Genomic DNA, 15,584 nt, shown 5'->3' on the forward strand with positions numbered 1-15,584 from the left:
CAAATGTGCTAAGCTTTGGATGACTTGTTTCATACAACATTCATATGCATCGAACTATAACAACCGATGATTATCTTCACATATCATGTACGCTCTTTTAAACATATGAACTCGTAAATTCTATTGTTATCGTGCCAAAAACCATACTTTTTTTACAACACCCCATTGTTTGCCAATTTGATTACCTAATGAACACAAGAAAGAAATGTCACATCTCTGTTTACGGGGATATAAATACGATTTTGTGTTCCACTGCTGTTCTATTTTCGATGGGTTGTTTACTTAATTTAATCAATACAACATGTTGCTTCGTATGGTAATATATATTGATGCCAATGCAAAGTAAACTGTGACCGCTGCATACCGGAGCGAAACCATTTCTTTGTTATAAACTTTGCTGACAGTTCTAAGTGCATAAAAACAATTACGTTTCAAGCGTTCCGATTCTGTTGATTCTAGGAATCCTTCCACATTTGTTTTCTACACACTCAACACTTGTTTGATCATTCTATGTTTTATAATGTATTTTATTATTTAAAAAAATATTCGGCAAAATTCACCGGTTGAACGGGATCATCTTGAACTTTTCAGGGAATCAAGAATGCAAGCTCAATTATCACGTGGCTACTATTTAGCGCGCTGAGTATTATTCGTGTGATTTGTGTGAATGCGATTACTGTACTTCATATCATCTGATCCCGCATTGACCCAACTACGTACCCAGGTTTTTGGTTCTCCATACATGGTTGAGTCTGTGTATACGTAGCTAAAATTGAAGGATATTCTATTGTTTCTCACCCAATGTGGTAAGAAGCTTTCTGTATTGACCTTAAATAGGTTTTAGCAGATTGTTTGGCATCCTCGTAGATACTGCGAATTGTTCTGCATTCTTCCGGGAATGCAAAATTGTGTCGCTTTTGTAAAATCTCTAAATCCCTTCGGAGGTTGGAGGTTTTATGAACTGTTCATTTTGACACAGGCAGTCCGTTCAGCATCCTTTCGGAGATGCAGAAAGCACAAATCTCCAACGGATCGTGCCATTTGAGCCAATTTTTTCTGAAATCTATCTTCTGAGTAATAGAACTACGCTAAATCCGACCAGAGTAAGGTAGGAATATTGTGTGACTTTGAAGTGGAGGTATACTTGATAAAATCGGTTCAACCGTTTCTGAAGAAATTAGGGTAAAAAAGTGCGTTCGAACGTTTACGTCTTTCATACCATTATATCTCAGGAGTAGAGCTTAAAATTGTCATGCATTCTCAATGAAAGAATCCAATCCAATATCGTCATATGTTTTATTGTATTGTCTCATTCGTAAATGACCTACACCAAAAAAAACGAAGAGAGACGAAGCATCAAATCTGTTTAGTCATTTCCGATAAAATAAAGTGGTAAAACAACTCATTGAAAGTACCTCACAGACACAGACATCTCGTCGAGCTGAGTCGAATGCTCGGAATGGCCGATTTTAACAAGCTTAGGCTCATTTGAAAGATACTATTGGATTGTGGATCATGTTCGAAGAAAAAATGATAGACACATCTGGTTCCGGAGATATGATCGTAAAAGTGACGTAACCGACAAACCGTACTTTTTTCCACACGCTCACTTTTCTTTGAGACGGCTTAACCGATTTCAACAAGTTTAGGCTCATTTAAAAGCTACTATTAGATTATTGATCAAGTTAGATGATCATATGACTAACTCTTCCTGTTCTGTAGATATAATCAAAAAGTGTAAAACCGATAAATAGCCCTATTTCCTATTTGCACAATATTATCAGCAGTGATGCCATTGTTTCCTGAAATCAAATCCGTAGATATGGCCCTAAGTCTACTTATACCCGTATAGGCTCCTTTGAGACGAGCTTGCCGTGCTGTTTCAACTGACAACTCATCGCTTCTACTATGGACAAAACAACTTAATAAATATGTTTGAAAATATGTTCCACCTAACACAAATACAACCATAAATAAAAAATTTACGCAATATTAAAAGCTTGCAATTCTAAGCAATAAAGAAAGACGTCCAGAATATTTGATTACTTTCTGTAGATATATAGAAAAATAATGCTAATATATGACGAAATACGGCAAAAACCGTCGATTTTTTAAGGTCCATCCGTAGATCCGTAGAAAAGACAGAAATTTGTAGATCTACGGATAAATCCGTAGGGTTATCGCTGATTATCAAATTTGATCAATGGTATATCCCGGAACCGGAAGTTCAAATGTATTATTTTCAATACACTTGGTTTGAGGAATGTTGCCGAATATGTGACGTAAGCGCAGTAGCATACTTTTTATTATCTACTCGAAATGAGACGGAATTCGTATTAGAAATATTATTAATAAACAAAAAGTGTTTTAATGAGACTGTGAAAATGACAAGAGAAAGGCACTATCACACCACTATGTGAATAAAGAATAGATATTTTAGTTTCGGTTTTTTCGGTTAATTCTGTAATTCTCAAAAAAGCAGGGGCTGGGTTCCACTAGAAGATTGATAGTACCTATTATCTTCCGCCGGACAGTATCAGCCTAGTTACGGTGTGGAATCCGACAAAAAAAAACTAATCCAAGAATAGATCCACTGGGTTTCTGCTTCCATGTCGTAAAAGGTAACAATTGCAGGAATTTCTTTATCCCTTCAGTTTATTTTGCGTTTTACATCTGATTACTCTACTTTACTAAAATATCTCTTCATTCAACATTAATTTCCGGCTAGCTTCTGAGAAAAGTTTTATTTGTTTTTTTCTTCCATGTTATCTTGTTATGCTTATCTTTAAAGATAATAAAAAGCAACTATTGCGTAGATCGGTTAATATTACAATGTGAATAACAGAGATAACATCGGTATATTGAAGAAATAGTAGAAAAATACTTGTTTGAAAAAAATAATAGGGAAAGATGTTCGGTTGCCGGCAGTGTTCGGTTTCCGGCACTCCACCGTAACTTTTGACAGAAAGCAGATAGCGTCATTCCGACAAATGTCATGTGTGTGTGTAATAGCAGCACGTTTTTTTGTGCCGAGCACCAAAGCAAACAGAAGCTTGTACTTTTTTCTGTGCCTAAAACAAATTTTAATTTTTAATTTTCGATCTATTCCGTGATTTAATACAGGATGCTATCAAAATTTTCGCAACCAAAGTTTTTTTTCGTCATTTTTAAAATCTACCGATTTCGGTTACCGACATTCCATTTTTTTCGACAAATCGTGAAAAATTGTCAGTGACATGCAGAGATGCCAAATCTTCAAATTTGCCTGTAAATTATCAAATTTCATAGTTAACATTTAAGTCTTCTTTCGTCTAAATACTTTTACAGACTGTTGAAACTTCGATTATTTGCAGACATTCGTCAGAAATTACAAAATTGGCGCGATCTTTTCGTTTTTGCTAGCTAAACTTATCGTATTACCTGGCATCTCGGGTGATATGCAACACGTAGACAACTTGACGGTTTCAATATATCTGTCATATAAGTAAAAACTTTGCTTCTCTGGTTCAGTTAGCCATGGTGACTTCAAACAAATCGTCCAAGTCAAGGAAAATGATCTTTAATGCACTGATTAATGCCATTAAACGTTGCTTAGTGGATAAGAAGCCATAAAATCCCGCGAAGCCGGTAAAAGCCCGGCCAAGTCAACACCAAAGGCGCCACCATCCAAATCATTGGCCAAGAGAGCCAAGGCGAAGTCACCATCAGACAATGAAGACTTTTGTCAAAAACGCGCCCAAAAAGAATAAATTCCGTTAAGATGTTATAAGCTTAAAAGAAAAGGGTGCCGGTAACCGAACACACTCCCCTAATTTTTTCTCGGTAGCCGGCTGCCCAGATCAACCAATATAAACCAATTAATCGCGGTAAATAATAAACAATCAAGACGCGCGTGAAATCTGTTGACCTTTGTTTGGTGGTTTGAAATTATTTGATATAATTTATAGAATAAAGACTGTCCCAGAAAGTATGGACGCACTTTGATTTCGCTGTAAATCATTCACAAGTGTTAGATATTCTAATTTTATTCGATATACTGATAATATTAGACTACAGCAACAGAATGTTATTCTCAACATTTGCTACTTAGCCATTGTAGACTAGCTGGCGCACCTTCTTGCGAGTGTTCCTCATTAAATTCCGTACAGACTTCTTGGCGACAAGTTTTGACACTTTTTCCAATCTTTTTCGAACTGTTGAATGGTTTCGGCTGCCGAGACATGTTTCCTAAGATGTGCCTTCGTTAATGCCCAAAATTTCTCAATTGGTCGAAGTTATGGATAATTTGGTGGATTCATGTCTTTTGGGACGAAAGTGACATTTTTGATAGTATACCATTCTACCGTTGATTTCCAGTAGTGACAAGAAGCAAGATCTGGCCAGAAGACAACCTTGTGGCTTCCATTCATGGGTAGAAGTCGTTTTTATAAACATTCCTTGATGCATATTTCGCTGTTCATTGAAGCAGTGGTGAAGAAGGGTTTCGAAATCTTACTGCAGCTAGAAAATTGCTTGCCAGACCATAGCTTTGATACCAAATTTTTCGACTTCAATCGATGTTTCGAACATCGATTAACACTTGCCCTTCTCGCACCGTATAATATGGTGGTCCCGGCAAGGATTTGTAATCGAGTTTCACGTAGGTTTCGTCGTCCATGATTATGCAGTTCAAATTTCCAGCAAGAATCGTAATGTACAGCTTTCGAACCCTCGGCCTGATCGATGCTTCTTGTTTCGGACAACGTTTTGGTTGTTTCTGCTTCTTATAGGTTCGAAGATTCAAACGTTCGTCAGCACAAAGAACATATGACTTCGAAGTGCCCACTTTTTTGGCCACATCCCGAACTGAAACCTCCTTCTTTTGCTGGAATACCTTCTGTATACATTTATCCAACTGAGGGTTAACAGGACGCTTTTTCGACCCGTTTTCGTTTCTCCTCACCGAACTTCCTGATTGCATTTCGCACGGCTTTTCATTTACTCCTTCCATGCTAACACATGGATCAATAAGTCCCGAGACTAAAGCAGAGATGGCGCTCGTAGTAAACCAGTAACCACGTCTTTCTAGAGTACTAACCTTTGCTTGAAACGGGTCAAAATTTTAAGTCGATCCGACCAGAAACAGCTGAGTTATCGAGGTTGGAGTAAAGTCGTTTTGTAGTTTGTTTAAAAAATGGAAAAAAACCGAGTTTCGTATTTTGATAAAACATTGTTTTTTAATGGGCAAAAACACCGTGCAAGCGAAACAATGGATTGAAAAATGTTATCCGGACTCTTGTCCATCAAAAGCAACGATTTGTCGATGGTTCGCTGAGTTTTAACGTGGTCGTACCGACACAAATGACGCGGAACGCTCGGGTAGACCTGTGGAAGCCGTTACACCGGATAATGTGAGTGAAGTGACAAAAATTATAATGAAAGATCCTTCATGAAAAATTGAGCATGAATAAGGTTTTTTCCAAGTGGGTGCCGCGATTGCGATTTCATCAAGACAATGCACCCTGCCACAAGTCGATGAAAACAATGGCGAAATTGAACGAATTGGGCTTTGATCTGCTTCTCCACCCCCCCATACTCGCCAGATTTAGCCCCCAGTGACTACTGGCTCTTTGCTGATCTTAAAAAATGCTCCAGGGAAAAAGATTTGGCTCAAATGAGGAGGTCATCACTGAAACTGAAGCTTATTTTGAAGCGAAAGATAATTTTTTTCATAAACATGGTATCGAAAAATTGGAAAAACGTTGGAACCATTGTATCACCCTAAAAGGTGATTATGTTGATGAAAAAAAAAAATTTTGCAAAAAAAATGTTTCCATTGTTAGTCTCAGGGCTTATTGATCCATGTGTTATCTTTCTCAGTGACAGTCCGCGTTCTGTGCACCATTTGTACACAATTTTTGACGTTGTTCTGCTGAAAGTCCACGCATTTCGAAACAAACTAATGAAAACGAATAAACAACTGCACAAGTGGTTAGAGAAGAGTGTAAACAACAGGATGCAGCCATAAAAATTGACAGATTCTGAACCATTACGAAATGGCAGCGGTTTTTGTTTGCGTCCATACTTTCTGGGACAGTCACAACAATGAATCAAATATTTTGTCTAAATCCTATTCACTCGTATGTTTTGTATTTATTTTATTTTATTTTTTAGGAGCAAGGGAAAAGCCCGCTGGAGCTGAGATCTTTGTTCTCCTTCTCCAGCAGGCATAAAACCTTCTCATCTTTGTATCAACAGATAACATTTGTCCAACTGATACATAACGAAATCTTAAATTACCCTTATTTAAACTACAAAGCTAGCTAACAACTATTGATATCGTCTAATTATCTAAATAAAACTAACGGGAAAAAAATCGGAGATAACGGGTTTTAATGGTGTTACGAGATAGATTTAAATCAAATTCATCTGAGCAAGTATTGAATACGTGACACATACTCGAAAACGGTTCGTTAAAGCCATAGTTAGTTCTAGCACGAGGAATTCTGAGAAAGGGATTAAACCGCAAATTACGCCGATGAATGTCAAAATTTAGCTGTAACAGGTGAAAAAAAGAAAAAAAATAAATATGGAAGTTTTCATTCTTATTCGCGAAAGTATTTCAAATGTTTTTTTTAAATTTCCACGGATAAGAACTATGAATCAAGATTTCCCGGGACTTCAGTATCGAATATCGTTGAAACGCTTACTCAGGAAGTCTGTGAGTTAAGTGGTAAATCCAAGCATCTTGAAACCGGAACATTCTCAGTGGTGCGCGAATACTGCCATTACTGAAATTTATATTAACAATTATCCTTCTCCCGAGACACTTGTGAAGTGCGCAGTAGTTATGTAATATACGGCCTCTAGTAATAACAAGTGTTGGACTAATATTCCTTCCCAATCGTTAGTCGATGTACGTTCGGAGCTGGCTGGCACCGGTACTGGTCGAAGAACTCTGGGGCTACCAGAAGATGTTAATTGAAAGATGATTTGTCAGTCCCAGGTCATCTAGGAATTCTCTGTACAATTTCAACTAATCCTGATCAGTAATGGAGTAGCAACCAAGGGTGGTCGCTCAACATCAAGTTTTCTAATGCTCAAAAAAGCTAATGTTTTTGAGTGTTCAATCGATTTCTTACATCTTGTTCTTCGACACTATTTTTGTTCAATTTACATTTACATTTTTCGGATTATTATGATTTGAAGAAAGTTCTTGCAAAAACACAATTGGTCTCTCCATCCATGCAAAAACAGATGGTTTGTCATACTGCAAACTTCGCTGAAGTTTCATCCAAATCGGAGTGAGTGGAGGCTAAGGACTTGTTACTATTCATTTCTGCTCTGTTTTTTTTAAAACAATTTAATTTGTGCAATTCGAAATACATAATGTCAGATACAACATTCCGTAAGAGAACTTAACATAAACTTCTGTTCCAACAGATAGTCAAGTACAGAACAAGTTGTATGGCAACAAATTCTTCTCGGGTCGGGTCTCGAACATACGACAACTAGCTTGCAAGACCAGTGCCCTATTCAGCAACAACAATTCAAAATAATCGCCAGCGCAATTCAAAAGTTCAGAAAATTTTACTAATAAACTTAGTAAATGATTATTTCAGTATTCAAACATGTTTCCTTGATTTTTCAAAGCTCTGCGGAAAAAAGCGAATGTGCTACACGAGCAATTTCGTCACCGAAACGAGTTAATTCTTGTCGCTACCTTCACTAATCAGTTACTTGAGTCGTTTGCAATCCCGTTTACCTTCCCGGTACGTTTCCGGCGATGCTGATGATGCTGCTGCTGCTTTTGCTACTGCCGCTGCTGCTGACTGGTGCGGTGCTTCTTCATCTGTGCTATCAAGCGATAAAAAATTTAATCACTTACCCTCCTCAGCTGGAAGCTCTGTAAGAGTAGATAGAAGAAGATAGTGTCAGATTAGTCGTTGCTTACGTATCACAACCGGTAAAGCAAATGCTTTACATTTTTTTTTGTCTTACTTTAGATAGATATTCGCATTTGCTGTTGTGGGTATTTTTTTCTCGGTGACCTAAATTTTAGATCCAAGAGCCATCTGGCACAGGTTGACTCACCACCATGGTATAGTATAGCAAAGCAAGTGCCAGATTTGCGTGCTGCTACAAATTCTCGATTAATCACACACACAAAAAATACAACGATTGTGGCAGCGTAAACAAAAAAAAAAGCGGGAATAATCGCACGCGACCCAGCGCGCAATTGATAGCGGGTAATGACCGATTATTTTTTAGTCGTACATAATTACAGTGATGGAGTTATTTATCATTCCGTATATCGTACTTAATTCTACACAAAACGAATGGGGGAAAAAATGCGAATTTTCGGTTACTCCTTGCAAATTTAGTTCTAAAAATACGTAACCGGTCCCAAGCGAATCGAACGGAACGATTTCTCTGCCGAGATATTCGTCAGCCAGCCAACGCAACAAAAACAACAGAAAAAAAAACATCACCCGGGAAAACTCTTCGAAAACTGTATGTAATTCTCTTCCTCTGTCGGATTTTCTCACCAATTCAACCATGCGTTCCAAGAACTGACGTTTCTGGCAATGTCGGTCGGCCAGGGGGGGAGGGGAGGACGGACTACATGTGTTTGTATATTTTTTCGGGAGATTGCCTCCGTATGTATTTCTAGGCAGAAATGAATGTTTATAAATAAATATTCAACAATATTTGGATAGAATTGGATTATAGGTTTTTTTTTATGATCGTGTAAAGTTGAAACCGATCACACAGTTGATGAATTTTAAAGTTTAAATATGAGAGGATTAGTCGTTTTCGGATATATATTCGGTGGTAATGTGAACAAAATATATTTTTTTCTAGTACTGACACTGTCCACTCAAATTACACATGAATTTTGCCAGCTAAAAACGTTCAATGCTCGTAACCTTGAAGCCGTTCTTCATCGGCTCAAAAGACTTCAAAGCGATGAGATGTAGCGCACCTTTCGCCGGTGTTCTTTGGCTCAAGTGCCGAAAATAAATATTTACTAGCTCGCATGATAGAGTACTCTGCCCCGGTCGTGATCGATCCAGTCGTCTCAGCTCAGAAACTACAAAGTCAACCAGACCTTACACCTTATTTCGGTTTGCCATCGTCGGCCCGCCCGACTGTTGCTACCAAACTATTTTCAGCCCAAAAAAGGATGGGCAGCTTGCCAAAACCACAACCACTGAAATGTAAACAAACTGACTTGGTAAAATCAGCGAACAGACCGACCGACCGACCGACCACCGCCCCCTCGCCGAGAGAAGCTAATAAATACCACCAATTTAGTCCACCCTTAATCGGCGATGTGCCCTAGTTGTCTCCAACTATTTCAGGTGGGACCATTCGCCGATCCAGATCTGTTCACGGTGCATTAGGAAAATAAAAATTTATGATCACCCGAGCGGCACGCAATCTGGGGCAACAGGTGGATTTTGTGGTCCGCGAAACACTTGCTCGTACCATCATCTAACCTTTCACTGCGATCATCGCGTGCAAGCGGTGCTAATCATTCAACCAAACCAGACCTCACCACCTACCGGAAAAATTTCACTCCGGTAGTTAACCTTAAGCTGATGTTGGTTCTACGGCTATCCGAAATACGGTACACGTGCTCGACAGAGAATACGGAACAGCAAATCGCAAACTTCATTTAAAATGTTCAAGCTCCAAACAATTACTACTCGTTTTGCCCGGGTTCTGACAGGCAGCAAGTGCAGGAGGACTACGAAGAACTTCAAACGCAATTGTCAACCTAAATTCAATCACAATAGAAACGATCAAAGTTGCGCCAGGCATTTTGTGTCGAGGCGGTTGTGTGCGCGATTCTAAATTTGCTTTCGGTGAACAAAGAGGAAAAACTGGATTAACGTCATCGTCCAGAGCACACCGAACGACGTCGACTAGCAGTGTTTCCTTTTCCAGATGCAATAAAATAAACGATCATCTGTTCGCGACCGGCTGCTCGATTTGCTGGATATCTTGATTCGCAAGTATTGAGTTTGGTCACAAGTGGCGCGCTGTAATTCTGCTAAAATCATCATTCCGACGGTGGGTTTCCAGAGGAACTTTGCTTAGGTTCCACCATATTGGGTTCAATGAGCGGGCGGGCGGTCGGCTTGGTCGGTCGTTCCGTTGAAGGATGAGTGCGAACGGTGATTTACGTCAGAGTTGACCCACCGAGTCTCGCATGCCTACCTTCGTCGTTCACTCGAAAACAGTCGAGTAGCTGACCGTTGCGAGTAGTTTCAGTAAATGCGTAACTATACTAGAGGTAGTCATTCTTCGAAGGAAGGCGGCTGGGACGCGAGCCGCAGTCTGTTTGTCGTCGAAAGCAAAAAAAAACCGGGTGAGCACGGCGCTCGGTGTGATTTTATAATTTTATTTATAACGCATGCCCTAGTCGATCGGATCGGAGGAATTACCACACGATTTATTGCTGCCGTGATCGTTAGTGAGCCTGCGTCGCCGCGCTGAGGAGGACACATCAGGATGGAACCGCATCGATTGGGTATTCGTATGGGACGCTACGCGGACGCAGTCACGCTTGTTCCGACGACCCTGACACTGACGGCTAGCAGCGGCGAAGGATCAAAACCGGTCACGGGGCCACAGCAGCCTGTTGCTGCGTAGTGAGCGGACAACCGGTAAACTTTTGTACATTTCTCACCGTTTCTCGCATTGAGGATTCTGGGTCTGGGTTATGGAACTAGCGTTCTATGTGGATCTGGCTGGATGTTTACACATGGTCGCATAAACGTGCTACGAAGCACAATACCTAATTGTAAATGACGCTGAATTTTGCGTGAAGTTCCCTTTTACGAGTAACTATGACGTAGAACACAAAGATAACAGATTGCTTCAAAAATATTGGATGCAGTCTAATTTTTACGTTTCGTCTTCGACTCAGCAGTGCATTATCAGTTTATGTTGAACTGCTAACGCCTCCTAATGGTTCAACGTAAACCTCTAAGCAGGCGTAAAGTTAATGCTATTTGCAAAACACTTTTTGCACCAAAACACTAATTTTTAAAACTATTCAAAGCATTGACCATTACTTTCTACACATCTTGACCATTTTTTTGGAAATTTATGGATCCCACACTAATAGAATTGTTTGACTTTTGAAGCAAGCCAATTCGACTTCCTCGTAGGAATCGAAGTGCTGCTCAACCAATGTGTGTTCCACCGATGAAAACAATTGTTAGTTGGAAGGGACCATTTCTGGTGAAAACGGCGGGTGGGTTAGCAACTTCCAGCCAAGTGCTCAAATTATATCCGTGTGAACTGGTTTTGCTTTGTGTGCAGGTGATTGTCGTATAACAAAATTATTTTGTCGTGTCTTCTTACCCATTTCTTTTTCATTGAATTCATGGCTCAAATTGATCATTTGTTGTCTGTGGCGGTTAGCACTAACAGTTTCACCAGGTTTTAGAAGGGGATATACCACACCTTTCTGATCCCACCAAACACACGCTTCTTTCCGAATCGATCTGGTTTCACAGTCGATGTTGATGGTTGTCCCGGATAAACTCATGATTTTTTCTATTTGGGATTCCTAAAATAAATCCAGCTTTCATCGCCACTAACAATTCGATGCAAAATTGATTTTCTTTCATGTTTTGAAGTTTTCACAAATGTTTTTTTTTTCGGTTTGTCATCTGTCTTTCATTCAATTCATGTGGCACCGATTTTCCACACTTTTGGCTTTTTCTCATAGCTTTTGAACGGTCACAAATTGTTTGTTGTGCAACATGGCTTTTGACTAGAAGTATCATTTTCATCCAATATTGCTTGCAAATCGGGGTTTGTTTTGCATGTTGCTTTTCATAGAGCATGATTACCGTAATCGATACGACTCTGCAGCGCTTTTCTTAAAATGAAAACCAAAAAATAATACTCTTCGTAAATCATCACTTTCTGGTACAAAATTCGACATTGTTAACGCGATGAACAAATATGATATTGTTTGTTCAATGACTTGATGTTTATTGAATATATTTTGTAGATGTCATACCAATCAAACTAGAAAAAAAGGCTCGTTCGCACTTAATGTTCATTACGATACATTTGTATCTTAATGCTCACTTTATTCCGGTAAACCTGGTAGTTGCTATTTAGGGGGTATTTTAGTGTTTCGTAAATAGCATTAACTTTACGTCTGCTTAGCAGTTTATGTTGAACCGTTAGGTGGCATTAGAAGTACAACATAAACTGCGTATGCACTGATAAATCGAAGACGAAACGTAAAAATAGGAAAATATGTACGAGTATGTACACTTAGCGCAAATTAACTGTAAAAACCCACAACAATGTTCGTATAAAACTGCGATGTTCTTGCGAATCGTCCGCATTCATCAGTAGATCAGGTAGTAATCTGAGTCCTCTGCTTTTTATACCGTTGATGACGTAGCTGGGTACAATTGGGAATAGTTATATGGCACATAAAAACATATAATATTTCGCAAATTCTTCCAAATTAAAAAGAAGCTATTCCTAATCCACCAATTTCTTTCTCTATTCATTGACACATACTCATTAAAATATGCTTTGCCTTTTTACTTTTTTTGTGAAAAACATTGTGTTTTACAAATAGCATTGACTTTAAATTTGCTTAGCGGTTTATGTTGAGCTACCAAGGTGGCATAACGGTTCAACATAAGCTGTTATACACTGACGAGTCGAAGACGAAACTTAAAAAAAACATGAAAAGCAACCAAATACTCAAGTCTTTTTTAAGCGGCTTTTATACGATTTTTTATTATGCGACTTTCTTATGCGAATTTTCACAGTTATGCATTTTTTAATGAAGATTTTCACAACTATGCGATTTTTAATGCAAATTTTCGCAAAGTTTTGCGAATATATTTTTAAGAATTTTTAAAGTTACGCAAATTTTTTCGAGTTAAAAATGATAACTTTCGTCTCAAGATTTTCTAAAACAATTGGCATACCAGAAAAAACATTTTCGATTTCGGAAATCTCCAAATCTGAGTTCCAAAATCAACTTTTTTCAAAAAAAAATTTTTTTTTCGAGATAACATCAGATGTTTTTTAAATTACTACGGAAACTGACAATACAAATTGTATTTGTAGTTTCGCGGTTTTTTATGCGAATTTTCGAAGTAATGGGTAGTTTGTGCGAATTTTCAAACTAATGCGGTTTTTTATGCGAATTTTCGAAGTAGTGTGCTTTTTATGCGATACGAGACTAGAATTTAGTTCCAAGACAAGAATTTTTCATTACACTAACACAACTTTTCTGAGTTGGATAAATTCTATAAAAAAAAATCTTGATTTGGTAGACCATTTGTAACTGCGGCATGACAAATCAACCGTGCAGCAGAACAGGTAATAATACCGGACAAACCTGTCGGAAAGTACCTCTAGAAACGCCTCCGTCTTGAATTTTGCTATGTTATGTGTCCTAAGCACAAAATTAGGCTAACCGCTGAATGAGTCTCCTACTTCTTCTGTGATCTCAAGGAGACGAGATAATGGTTTGATCGGAATCATCAATGTGTTTTTTGTATCAAAGGATGTCAAGCCAACGAATTTACCTCAACTTTTGTGGTTTTGAGACCTTTTTAAAACCCGGACTACGTGAAATACTAAATGTATTAGCGAACAAACAGTTTTTGAATCAATTGTAGGTATATGGTTTGAAAGAAGTCGCGTTATTGTTCATAAAAATGCAAAATTGATTAAATACAAATAGACGATCTATTTTTCACTGCGCTTTAAAAATATAGCGACACCTCTCAGTATACAGATGTGTTTGGGAGGCATCATGCTGACGATTTGATTTTGATATTTATTCTAATAAATAAAATAGAAAAGATAAAAATGAATGAAACTACGAAAAATGAAAACTTTGCGAAAAAGTATCGCCCACAGGAAGGACTCGAATCATCACCCTTCTTCCTTCCGTGGAGATGTGCTCTACCAGCTACGCTACTTTGGAACATGTGTAAAACACGCTCCAGAACGCATAGCACTTGAACTTGTGTGTGATACTGCACACCAGTCGAGTGATATTCTACTCCTGCCCTAGCTGCTGGCTGACCTATTTTCGAAATCTAACACTTGGGCAGCAGTCCTACTCAATTCCACCCTTCTCTCGTTTATCCATAGTTCGTCAGCAGGATTCTGGGATTTTTCAGTTTGTCTTTTTTGGCGGGTTCATTCATTTCAATCTTTTATAGTTAATAGTGATGAGTATACAATTAAATTCGAGACTGCTTTATGTCTCAACACAAACCTTAATAAATAGTTGTAGTTGTAAGAATTGTGTCGGAACAAAAGGGGAAAGATTTTGCTCATGCATCACGAAATTCCGGACTATTCACATGCTAAGTTGATGAAATGTTTTAATGTAATAAAATCAACAGTCATCAACATAATAAAAATGTTCGAAGAATATTTGTCGACAACCAGAATCACAGGAGTTTATGTCATAAAAACTCCCGCTTGAAGTGGCACCCAAATTGCTCCATCCGAGATATTGCAAGCAAGTGTTCTCTACAAACTAAAAAAAATGAACCGGACTCGACTCTGTCGGAGCGCAGATTTCAAATCGTTAAAATAAGCAAAACCAGTCGACCGGATTATGTTCGCGGAAACTGCACACGAAGATGCGGACAAGGTTCGATTGTGTGTACAGCGATCCCTCTAAAAATTATCCTATTGTTTATCTCAGTTATCTCGATGCATTAGTAATGTCAGGACAGTAGCAGCTACAAGAAATGAAATCTACAGACTGCATAATTTTTGGACGATAATATTGAACGGCAACTGGTAAAGAATACTTCATATTCTTTTAATTATTCCGGCGAAGTTTATAAAGAAATATCACGTATGACAGCCCATCTGTTCCTATGGTTTGAAGAGCCACATTAACAACATCACGAACGGGACCATCAACCTGGAAATTTTCATGGAAAGGGAAAGCGTCTGTTGCTGTTTTTGCAATGACTGAGTGGAAACATATATTGGAGAAATTGAATGAATGAGAAACTCTCAGAAAAGATACGTTAGAGCCAGGACTCGAACCTGCGCTCTTATGCCATCCGTGCATACGTGTTACCTTTTCACCACCCCAAGCCTGTGATAGACACGGCTCTACCACACGACCGGGTCTGGTAATCGAACATGGTCTAAATCCTAGCCACCTCACGACCGGTATCATATATCTAAACATCTTCACTGTTCATCAGACAACAAAAACTTGGCCTTCTCGCACTATACATATTCTTCCGCTCAAGCATTGGTTAGAAGAGTATATTTATATTCACTTGCTGTCTTCTCTATTGTGCCATTCGCTGGCTGGTTATCGTCAATGACGCGAAAAACTCAAGGAACCCTCCCAACACACCAAAACTTTGAGAAAATATCGGGACAAGCGGAAGGTCGAAAAAGACAGTTGGTCAATGAGATGCAGTTCGAGATCAGACAACTAACCAACGAGGCTTTTTAAAGCTTGATGAAAGAAGTCCAACGAAAAATCCAACAACTCGAACTCGTCTAAGTGAATTTTTTGTTTTAATTCTGTATGAATTGAACTTGAATTTAAAAAA

The 15,584-nt window shown here is 38.6% G+C and overlaps 1 protein-coding gene across 4 annotated transcripts in view; it reads right to left on the reverse strand.

Moving 5' to 3' along the window:
• Positions 1-15,584, reverse strand: part of LOC131435608 (calcium-transporting ATPase sarcoplasmic/endoplasmic reticulum type) — a 112,655-nt gene that overhangs the window by 36,801 nt on the left and 60,270 nt on the right. For all 4 annotated transcript variants that reach the window (XM_058603674.1, XM_058603672.1, XM_058603673.1 and 1 more), the window contains exon 3: positions 7,868-7,885. In XM_058603674.1, the coding sequence (XP_058459657.1) occupies positions 7,868-7,885 (18 nt within the window). The remainder of the gene's footprint in view (positions 1-7,867; positions 7,886-15,584) is intronic.

Source organism: Malaya genurostris, chromosome 3 (assembly GCF_030247185.1).
Source record: "Malaya genurostris strain Urasoe2022 chromosome 3, Malgen_1.1, whole genome shotgun sequence".
NCBI lineage: Eukaryota > Metazoa > Arthropoda > Insecta > Diptera > Culicidae > Malaya > Malaya genurostris.